General features: G+C 39.0%; 1 protein-coding gene across 2 annotated transcripts in view; it reads right to left on the bottom strand.

Annotated features, from left to right (window-relative positions):
* Positions 1-790: 790 nt before the first annotated feature.
* GRTP1 (growth hormone regulated TBC protein 1) overlaps positions 791-12,162 on the bottom strand; it is a 34,498-nt gene continuing 23,126 nt past the window's right edge. For both annotated transcript variants that reach the window (XM_066571614.1, XM_066571615.1), the window contains 3 exons: positions 3,699-3,871; positions 3,401-3,586; positions 791-1,282 (listed from right to left, as the gene is read on the bottom strand). In XM_066571614.1, the coding sequence (XP_066427711.1) occupies positions 1,193-1,282; positions 3,401-3,586; positions 3,699-3,871 (449 nt within the window). In that variant the 3' untranslated portion in view covers positions 791-1,192. The remainder of the gene's footprint in view (positions 1,283-3,400; positions 3,587-3,698; positions 3,872-12,162) is intronic.

Raw genomic sequence — 12,162 nt, 5'->3', positions numbered from 1 at the left:
GTAACTGGAAGATTAATTTTCCTATTAGTGAATAGTGTTTTCCAACACCTGCTGCCATACTAAGAGTATGTTACTGCTACTGTCCTTATAATTCAGTACTTGAGGAAAAAGTGTATGCCTGGTACCATAAAGGATAGGATAGCTCAGAATCACTGTTGGCTAGCAGTCTTGAGTTGTCTAGAAGAGCAATCCTCTACTTCCTCTGAAAAAGGGGATTTTTTTTTCTGCTGAGGAATGAAACAATCTCAATGTGCAAGATAGGGGGAAGCCACGTCGCACAAGCAATGAAGAGAGCTTGGAGTGCTATTAAGTTGAGGCTTTCCAAAGTAGTTGTTTGCACAGGGAACATAAAACCCCACAAAGTGCTCCAGTTGTCTCTCCTTTCCCCAGCTGGAAGGAGAGAATTTGGCCACGAGAGGGCTCTGTACGGACAGGAAAGCAATTCCCAGACTCCTGGCCCCAGCAGGGCTGGAAGTGGCCCGGTGCCAATACAGACTTAGAAACTGTGCCGTGTCTTCCCCAGTCAAAGAAGTCTGCTCGTGGATGTCTTTACAAGTGTTTCTCCTCAAATTTTTAGGGCCACGGGTGTGGGAGAATTGCACTACAGCTACTCTATGTCACACTGCAGAGATAACTGCTTGTGACCATCACGGATTGCTCTCTTGCCCTGCACTTTGCTCTATTTGAGTTCCTTAAGTGAGAGAGTGAGGAAAAAGATGCTTGTATTGCATCCAATGACTGCCAGTCAGGACTCAGATCACATAATTTACTCTCTACACCACGAAACAGGTTCTGACAAATTAAATTAATTTATTTTGTACAAATTGTAATGGTGTCACAGTTAACACAGTAATACATAATTTTATACATCTGTTTGCTTTTAATATTACAAAATTCCCTGGGACTATTTATTTAAAAGGAGGGTCCTGACATTGATCACATTCTAGTCTGAAGATACCTTAATCCTTAAAAAATAAAAACAACACACCACCAACAAACAGTAACAGAACCACCAGTTCCAGTTATCAAATTTGACATACAGTACAAAGTGTTAACACACTTACTTGAAAGGCAGGAAAAATTGGTCAAGTGTCAATTAATTCATGGAAAGCTTAAAGTGTGCTTTAATCAGTGCAAATAGAGGAATGTGTCAATTGCTGTAGTATCTGACCACCTGGTTACATCTGGCATGTTATCCCTGAGAAAGCACCTTCTCCCTGCAAGTCTCTCGGAGTTTGTTGATTGTTGCCATGGATAAGCTTCCAGGATCAGTGAATATTTTCTGAGGGCAAAAGAAGAAAATTAGTTAAAATGCTGGCTTTGGACAGCATGCTAGAATTCTCACATAATTCTCTGAGGTGTGAAATCCCTGCTTCTATGTCCACACTGTGAAATTGCTCACTGCTCTTTGGCCTCCCTATAACAGGGTAACATCTTCATCTACTGGGCTATAAACACACAGTAAACCTGCAGCTCATAACAAGTGCAGTAAGTTACACAAAAGCAACAACAGAAAATTTGGTTTGAATGTGTGTCCAGTTGAGATTATTTTAGATGGCTGGTGGCAGAAAGTGGCATATTTAGAACATATAAAACTGTCCTGGGTAATGTGACAAAGCACCAGTGCGCTTCTTGTGTGGTGCCAGCAGAGGTGGTTCAGGCTCTGGAACACAGACACCAGTGTCTTCCTACTGCAAAAAATCAGTCTTAATCCCTCACAACACTACCTTTGCTCCTCTTGTGTACCAGGCTTCCCAGGGCAGTAACAGATGCAAGGACTTGGTGCATGCTGAATGCCAGCATACGTCTTCAGTTTTTTCCTTTGTTTTCACTCGTTGTTCAAGAACAATATATTTGTTTCCACTACTTCACCTAGAACTTCTGAGTGAACAAAACTGTAAGCAAAGCTACAGGTTTATGTACTTTAAGCTACAGTTAAGGTGTGTGGGCACATCAATTCTCTGGAGCTGTTAAATGACAGCTCCAGGGATGAGACTGTAATTGAACCAGTTCAGAACAGCTTTCTGGCAAAGAAACCTTCAAACTGAAGGCTAAGGTTCTCCACTGGGGGAGGAGGCACAAAGATACCTGCCATCACCTCTACTGCTACTAATTCCTGTACTGCTGATAGAAACCCAACCCAGGAAACATCCAAGCATGAAAGTTTCAAAAAGTTACAGAACAACCTAACCTAAATTGTTTATCTAACTGTCTTCAAAGCCCCATTATTATAGTAAGTAACAGTTAAAATTCTTTTTTACTCAGGGTAACTCAAGAAAAAGGTGGTTGATTTTCTAAAACGAGCTGGTGTAAAATTTACCACAATTAAAGAGGGGGGAGGGAAGTCCTTCACAGACAAGTGTTAGCATCAGCCTCTGAACAGGTGTTCTTATGGCAGTTAACATTTAATAAAATTCTTATTCTAAACTGTTTGTGGAATAAAAAACCCCTCAAACATCTCTCTTCTAAATTAAAGCTGTATCTGTGATTTTTCTCTTGCTCCTTTAATTAAAAGACTTCAAAGCGTCAGTAAGTTAAGCTAATTTTTCTTCTATATGAACAATAATGAAAGTATAAATGACATCCTACTGTGACTGACCCAGGCACAGAGATGTGTCGTGAGCATGAAACACTTAGAGGGGTAAATGTGACCCTCCAGGACATGGGTCTGTGCACACTGAGCAAACAATGACAGTGGAGTTCACCAAGTGATTTATGACAGATGTGCTCCTTGTGTTACTTGTTTTGCAGCTACCACCTTTTATGTTTCCATCTTCTGAGATAAGCCCTGAACATAATGTTTTATACTGATGTGGCACCCATTGTATTAATAATTTAAAAGAAATTAGCTTGCAGACTGTCCTAGCACTTGGACATTGAACTTCATGGGTTTTTGTCTGGAAATAAGAACCTGCCAGCACCATCCTGTTCTACACAGAATGCTGTGTGTTCAGGCACTACAGCCAATTATCAGTGCAAATTTAAAATTCACTTTGTGCTTATTCTACAATACTGTATTTACAGTTCATCTGAAAATGAACTGCACAGGATCAATATCCACAGTTCACTGGAAAAACGCACTGAAATTATCTTCTCATCAGACTTCCAGCCTTAACTGGTAAAAAGGGCAAAAAGAATTTTCTTCCCTGTATGACAGTTAATGTGGGTAGATTTCTATATATACAATTAGATAATAACTATTAAATATAATATTAATTGATAATAATTATGAAATATAGACTATTTAATATATGTATTAGAAAGGTTTGAGTTTCTTATTTAAAAAACAATCCTAACAGCTAGGTTTCTCCTAACTATCCATCTTTTTTGCTCAGTGAAAAACATTTCTAAGTCAGTCTTGGTTTTAATTTGGAATGACTAAAAGCTGCTGAGAATTTACCTGCATGAAGCTGTGACACTCTGTTACAAATGTTCCTTTGGTGATCTGCTTAAATTTATCACAAATATCAGGGAAATTTGTGGCTTCCAAAATAAAAGCTTGGTTTTGCTTAATCAATGTTAAGGCCACACGGAAGATGATCTTTGACCCTTCATAGAATAAACAATCCCATATTCGGAGCACAGTCTGCAGTAAAGGAGAGAATTCAGATTAACCTTGATTTCAAGTAAGCAATTACTAAAGCAGTACAAATTAAATAATCAGGGGTGTAGTAAGAGAACTTTATGTTACCAGTTACCTCCACTGGAAGAATGTCAATGAACAGGCATATAAACCAGCGTGACACCACTAGGGTCCACATGACTCCATGTCTTTCCATCAGCTCTGCCACAGCTGGAACTTTCATTTTCACAAGTTCTCCAAGGACTTCCTGATCAGTTTTCAGGCCCAACATTGCAGGACTGTAATAATCTTGGAGAGAAGAAATAAAACTCAGGAATCTGTGCACATGATCTTTTCATGAAATTGAAGAGAATGTCCTCTGCAGCTGAATGTATAAAGGCACTCTGAGCCTAGGAATCCCAAGGTGAAGTAAATTAACCCACAGCACAAAGATCTCTGCACTGTGGTTGTAGAGTGCTGCTCTTTCAGCCAGGCTGGTCTCTCTGTACAAACACTTCATTCATGCCTTCTGAAGTATCTTCTTTCTCTCTGATGTTTTTTGGCAATGCATGCTTCCTTCCCAAGGAAGGATTGTTTAGGTGGTTTTTGACTCCTAGCTTAAACTACAGAAGTTTAAATAGTTCAATATAACCACCACCTCCTTCCTGTGTGGGGGGCTGCACAATTCACAGTCCACACGACACCCAGAGAGGTAACAGAAAACCCAAACCACCACAATAACCTGTAGCCTTTAGACCAGGTCCAGTCCATCTAGAAATGCAAATTCCCCAGAGCATCAGCTGTGCAGGGATGCTGGATACTCCCCATCTTCCTAGGGGTGACCTAGCCATTAAGGTAGGAGTTTTTCTCTCCTTTCTCTGAGCCAAGAAAATCACACTTTTCATCGAATAATTCTGAAAAGAAGTGAATGACAGATCCCTCAGGCAACATCTCTTCCTACTTAATTTACCTGCAAGACAGGGACTGAAATAAGACCTACATTCCTGCATTTGTGGTCACTACAGTAACTGGCAAATTCACAATTAAGAACAACAGAGCGCTCTGGCTGTCAGTCCACAGCCTGTTTGTCAGGGTAAGCATTTTCATTACCAAGGTGCAGGCAGAATAACAAGTATCTCAGCTCTATAAACGAGTAGCTTTGGGTATATTTAAGGGAAGAAAAAGATGTTTCAATTCTTAAGTATTCAAATGCCCCAGTAGTATGACACAAGAATTACACAGATGTTTAAGAAAATAATATTTTGGGTTTATATGTTGAGAGAAACATTTAAGCTGGATTTGGCCACTCCAGTCCCGGGAAGCAACTTAGGATAGTTCATGAGCACTTTGCTGACAAGACCTATGTTGTTAACCTTTGTTTATGGAAAGGAACCAGTGGTACCACAAGTGCCTTTCTATGCATTTCTTTCCTTCACTGATTCTGGAAAGCTGCAATTCAGGTTTCTCTGTCTTAACTGGTTTCTGCCAATGGCCCCAGACACCCAGCATAGGCCAATGGTTCATATAAAGGTGAAGGAATCAGAGCAGAGTCTATTTGCCTGAAATAATTCTAAGAAAACTTCCCAGTGCCACAGGTAAGTTTAAAAATGCATCCAAACTATGCAGTACATCTATAACCACTTAAATTTCTGTAATTTCACAAGAGCAGTTTAATATTCCACTCTTTCCTGTGCCAGTGGTTTACCTGAACAGACTTCCCACCCCATGAGTTATTTGCTCTACATTTGCTCTAAAACAATGTTCTAAACAAACTCTAGAACATCTACAGGAGTTTTTAATGGTACTACAGAGCATCACATTCAATCTTTAGGAACCTAGCTTTCTGTCTGGGATCCTTTGTTCCCCCTGAAGACTGAGATGTAAGACTCCTCTACAGACCTAACAGTCACTGCCACTCAAATATTCTTTAACCATCTGCCTTTCAATTGCTCGTAGGGAAAGCTCCAACAGCTTAAACACAAGTAATCCTGTGGAAAAGTGTACTGAAAACACACCATGACCTCAGAGCCAACACAAAACCCTCTCTTTCTGCATACGTTGTATTAGTGCTGTGCTCATTTTTGAACTGGAATGCAGTAAAAGTAACATTAATTGGCTGAGCACATATTTTTAATGTAATATTTTTTAATTTTTAATTTTTAAATTTTTTTTCATTTCCTGCTTTAATGCAAGTAAAATCTAATCACACCTCAAATAACAAGTAGCAGAACAAGCCCTTTCCCCTTCCTATCCTTCCTCCTCTCATACATCCACAAACCATTTTTTTCCTCTTTATCTGTGCTCCTGAAACACGTGAGTACTGAAATCTTCAAGTTACCACTGGCATATGTCCTCAGGAGGAAGGCCAGCAGCCCACTCATTGCTCTGCTGCAATCATCTGATATGCTGAAACCAACAGCAGCTGCTATTTTTAATCTGTACAGCAAAGTAAATGTCACGATCTCAGGAACACAACTGGACACATACCCAGCTCTTTGAGAGCTGGGAAGAAAAAGTTAACAGACAGACAACATGGATACATCACTCCACAAATTGCTGTAGTAGCCAGGAAGCTTTGGTGTAAATTAACTGTTCATTCAAGTCTGTTAGATTGTACTGCTGGAAAGGAAGAAAAAAGGGACCATTCATCTATCTGGGGCAGCCCCCTGCTGTTCCTCATGGAGCAGGAGCAGCTCCCATGTGCCCTGGGACACAGCACTGCAATGTTCAGCCCAGCCCTGCTGCAGAACCAGTGGGAGGAGTGATTAACTATTTATGCAAATGCCAAAAACTGAGTAGCAGGCGTTTTCACGATATTAGCTGCCAGTTCACAACAGAAGTTAGGTTAAAAGAATCTGCACCCAAGACATATTTACATGTAATTGTTGTATGTTAATTATAGTTCATGTAGGTATTAATTATAATTATTACACATAATTAATATGTAATTACAATTTTCTATTTATTTTTCCTGTATATATACTTTTATACATAAATGTATATATATAAGATTAGCTCCTCAAATTAGGAAAGCCACATTTTGGAAATCCTTCAGAAACATTCCTGGAGGACTTTATATTTGTGCAAAACTTACCCACAGATCACTTACAAGGAACACCTTTCACAGTCCACGTCTGGTTTCACTAGGGAAAATGATTTTGCAATTTGGTTCAGTGCCTAAGTGCTTGGTAACATTTAACCTACATGGCTCTTCTGTTCCCTCCTTATTTACTAGGGATTCCCAGTCATTAAGCCTTCTGGAAATGCAAAAATCCTGCAGCGCTCCCTTGCTGCAAATGCTTCACTGTGTGCCCTACTTTCCTAATATTTTATAATGGCTGCTTGACTTCTGGCTGCTCTGCCCAGAAGTCAAAATATCCTTGTTTATAACCAAGTCTACACAAGCCTACCTCTCCCCCACACCACAAAGCTGTTTTTCAGAATATACAGTGCAGGCGATTATTTTTACTCATCTACCATGGAAACACATTAGCTTTATATTCCTTACATATCTTACATCTTACAAATTGTTTGAAATTTTTAGATTTGCATGATCAACCTTAAATTAGCATCTTAATTATTTTTTCCCCTCTCAATAATCTGGCAAAATACTGAGCAGTTGATGACCCAGAACAAACCTGAGTCAGTAACTGCTCTCAATCTGCCACTTACTAATTAAAAAAATAGGCTAATTATATTGTTGATATCTGTTGATCTAGGTGGTTTATAGGAATGTCCTCTGACAAAATATCATTCCCCTGAAAAAAAGTATATAGCCAGGTTGTTTCCTATTTTCCTTCAAATGGTCAAACAGAAGTGATAATTTTTAGGTGATCACAAATGACATTATTTTTCATCACATTTTCTGGAATGCAAGAAATTAAATATTGCCTTATAAATTATTATTGTATTATTAATTTATTACTAAATTCCAGAAAAATACCTAGATGAAAATCAAGTTTCTCAATATGCAATTTGGCATTTTCAAGTGCTTCTGTAAACTGACCCAAGGTTTTCTGTACTTTCAGCTTTCTCTTTGTTGCTTACCCGTGTGCTTTGCCCAGTCTGTTCTGAGTACCTGCCTATGGATTTTGGATGCCTTGCTAAGTTTAGGAGTGCCTGAGAGTGTAACAGAGGGCAATGTGGGCAGGATCCCACATGGAATTCATCCTGCCAAGTCCTCCTTCCTCATCAAAGCCCTGACCCTGAACAGCAGTGTAGCCCTGTGGCTCTGCTGGGATCATCAGCTGCTGCTTCTTGGAGTCAAGCAGCAAACAGGAAAAGCCAGCTTCTCCAGCTGCCAGCTACTTTATTGCTACTGTACAACACAGGTGACCACATGAAGGGACCTTTTCCCTTGTTCAAAGGGCTTTTTGCTGCTAACACTGCACTGCCTGTGGCATTCAGTCACTGAGCTGGAAACCTGTCCTGGCAGAGACACTCCTAACACTACATTTCACTGTCTCCCTGTCACAACAGGTAGCACCTCTGGACCTTACCACAATGCCCAGGACTAAGACATAACTGGCTGCTTGTGCTCCAGAACAGTAATAAGATTTGCAGGAAATAAGGATAAAGCTTGTAGGGACTCCATGACCTTGTTCTCTGTTACAAATAGATTAAGAGGTTCCAAAAATAAAAGTTTAAGAAGCAATACTCTTATAGTCTTAAATTATCTCTAGGAGTCAGGAACTACACAAGTTAAAAAAAAAAATCCTTCCAGTCTGTTGTGTATATGTCAGGTTAAATATACATATTCCTATTGAACTAAATCTGTAAGTGTTACAAAAATACCCAAAACAAGACCTCAGCTCTGCTGCTTATCTTCCAGCATTTCTATTATTTCAAGAGCCTACAGAGCCCAGCCTGGAACAGAATGATTTGTCTTGGAGTTTCAAACCAACTGGAAAGTTATAAACTGGTTGATTTAATTTTTCTCACAGTCTACATAATGCAAAGTACTTTATTCACAAGAATAAGTTTATAATGTCCATGAGAACTGGGGTGTGTGTGTGAGATCATGATAATGTTCTCTCTTCTCTCACAGTAGCAGAAATGGTTCATTTTTATACCACCAAGCACCATTCAAGAATGTCTCCTTGCTGGAGATACCATTTGCTACCACACCTCACTGGAATCCAGGAGGGAAATAGAGCAGGCCTAAGAGCTGGCACAAAAATTCAGAGGCTTCCATGAACAGAATTTCATGAAAAGCACTCTGTTCTATATTTCCTATATTTCAAGTCAAACCCAAAACAGATTCCATCACTTGCATTTGTAGGGGAAAAATACAAACACTTAAAACATACCAGCTTTGGTGTCTTCTAAGTATCTACATCAGGAGCCTTACATTAAAAGCTGAACAATGTACATTTGGGAAGAAATCAGAAAGCCACAACAGGAAAAGGAGGAAACCCAAGAGTGCTTCCAATTCTTTTTGCAGTATCAGGCCAGAGTGACCCCTGCAGGTGTCCTGGCCAGAGTGATATCCTGCAGATATGTGGTTAAATGGCAAGCTAAAACCTCTTAACTGTACCATTTTTAAAGCACAAGTTCCTAATTTTCCAGGGAACAGGAAAAAAAAAAAATCTAACAAACCAAGCAACAGACTCAAGCTATATTTTATCTCTTCCTTCAAACTAAACTGACTGAACTTCTGTCCTAAACTCACACAACAACCAGCATTAGCTGTATCATTCACAACTGAACATTGGCTTTAAGAAAATATAAGGAAATCAAATTTATTGTGGATGGCTGAACTATCTTAAAAAAATGGGAATGCAAGCATTTTATAGATCCTTATTGGTTGATATTGACACAGAATTTAGAGTAATATATCTTGAGAAATGACTTACTATTAACACCTTTCCAGCAGCACAAAAAGGCAGTGTCTGTTTCTACATAATGCCATCTGCCTGTATTCATCTTTTGCTTCTAGTCCCAAACTTGGAAAATAGATCCCAGGGAGCTGAAAGAGCCTTTGGTTTCCCATTTGCATTTCCCAGAGCACAGTGGGATTCTGAGCAGATGTAGTAGCTGCCTTCCATTTGGAAACTGAAGAAGGATGCTTGTTAATTAGAAACACAATGCAAAGGCAGGCAAAGATGTCATCCTTCCAGACATTACAGAAGACAGAGACGAAATACAAAGAAGCAAACACTTAATGTATAACCCCTCAGAGAAACAAACTGAAGTTAGCAGCATGTGATTGGAAAACACAAATGCAACTTTCAGACATTCTAGTTACAGAGAATGAAATTGGCTATTTTAATTATTTATTTATGCACCAGTTCTATTATGTGTTACTCAGTAGAGACATTTGCATAATTTAAAACTAGTCCAGCTTAAAGTTATAGATACCAAAGCACTCCCATATAGCTTAGATATCACTGAGCAAAATACTGTTGGCCAGCTCTCCTCTCTTCCCTCTCTCCCCTCTTCATATCTGCTACCATTGGAATGGCTACGTTTGTGGATAGCAGTTTCTTCACAGTATCACTGAGCTGACAGACACTGTACACACAAAATATTCCCACATGGCTGTTTCCAAATAGCCTGGTCTGACTCCAGTCGTTGCACCCCATGAATTGTGCCTGTCCAAAGAGCTGCACGCTTTGGAGAAATCTGCAGCTTATGGGGCTGAACCAGGAGCCAAGGCTTTTAACTCAGGAAACCCTTTGACAGACTTTTATCACCAATGTCCTCAAACAGAGAGGAAATGCAAGAACAAGCATTGAAAACTACAACTGCTTATCATGCCTGTTGAGGAAACAAACTTAAAAAAAAAGCTTACAACTGTATAATGAGTCCTAATGACTGATGACTTCAGCTGAATAAGGATTCCTGCATCTGTGTTTTTAACTCCTCCATGGGATTAGGAAGAATAGGTATTTTATCAGTTGACCACACTGACAAGTTATTCCTAACACTCAGCACAAAACACAGCAGTGATATCCTCTCATGCTTAAGAAGAACCCCATTCTTATACTTTCATCAGCTCTTCCAAGAATGCTACAGTCACACCGTGGGGGCCACTGAGCACATGACTTTAGACTGGGACAGATGCACCTTAAAACAGAGAGCTGGACCAGCACATATAGTTCTAGTGCAACCAAGGTTGCATTTTCTAAGCATCTCTCTCAAACTAAACACTCACATCTTGTACAATGAGGTAGACAAAAGTTACTACTGTACATGATTTTCTTCATTTAAATTTCCTTAACTCCCAAAGCACATCTCCTTACACCAACACATTCTTTATGTTGCTACCTGTGCTGCATGTGCATTATACAATATTTTGAAACAGTATCAAAGCCTGCTGTCAGTGCTTCTTTCTACCATGACATACTTTAAAAAACCAAACACTTTAATAGAGTTGAACTTTTGAAAAAACTCAATTTTGCACTATCTTAATTTGCAAATACAATAAAAATCCAGAATAAGCACATCATAGCTCAAAAAAGCCAGAGCAATCCTTAGATATATTCACTACTGAACAGAGAATATATCATCTCTGATTATGACATTAGCAAAACTGAGGTTAAAAAACTCCACCCAGCTGTGATATTTACAGTTCAGGCAGAAAGTTGAAGAACTGGAAAAGAGATGAAAGAAAAGGTCATATTTAGAAAAAGTGAGTTCTGTAAGGAACCTCTTTATTTGTAGCATTTATGCAAGAAAAATGAAAAGTAAAGTCAAAAAATTTATAGAGAAAACACACCAGGCATTGTGGGCTTTTCAATATAATAGGAGAAAGTCTTCAAAAAAAGCAATACCTGCAAATTAGGACAACTCAAATTCTAATAAAATATATAGCAAATGTTTTTAATAAGACTGATTTACAATTTGAATACATTACTAGCAGTGATGGCAGGGTCGCTCTTTCAAACCAAGTCTGGGACCTCTCAATATCCTGACCTGGCCTTGAACACTTCCAGGGACAGGGCACCCACAACTTCTCTGGGCAGCCTGTTCCACTGCCTTACTATCCTCTGAGTAAAACATTTCCTCCTGACATCTAATCTAAGTGTCCTCTATTTTAATTTAAAACCATTCCCCCTTGCCCTATTACTACCTGATCCTGCTTTCTCCACCTTTTTCTAAAGCTCTCTTTAAGTACTGAAAAGCCACAATGGGAAGAATTACTACTATTTCCTCACCTGGCTTTTTGTATGGAAAGTTAGATTTCCAGTTACACTTCCAGTTTTATGAGTTTTGGTATTTAATACACAGATAACTTCAAGCATATTAATACATTTTATGGGGATTTACAAGTTAAAATACAAAACTGTATACTGGGATCTGCTTTAAGCACGTATAACCCATCATATGTTTGTCAGCTGATATGTTATGCTTCTTACTATCAAAGTGACATTCAGGAAGGTTCATTTATTAAAATTGTAACTGAACATACAGAGCCCTGGCTGACCATCAGAAAGTAAGAAAACCCAAAACAAGCTGCTGTGGTGTTGCTGTGTTAACTCTGCAGGCAGAGCAGCACAGTCCCTTCAGCATGGAGATGGCTCTGTCAAAATGCTCCTAAGTGCTTTCACAACTCAAGCCATTAGATAAAGATAAAATAAATATTAAAAAATAAAATA

Source organism: Molothrus aeneus, chromosome 2, assembly GCF_037042795.1.
Source record: "Molothrus aeneus isolate 106 chromosome 2, BPBGC_Maene_1.0, whole genome shotgun sequence".
In the NCBI taxonomy this organism is placed as follows: domain Eukaryota; kingdom Metazoa; phylum Chordata; class Aves; order Passeriformes; family Icteridae; genus Molothrus; species Molothrus aeneus.
Note: the sequence above shows the minus strand (reverse complement) of the source record. Positions and strands in the feature narration are given on the sequence as shown.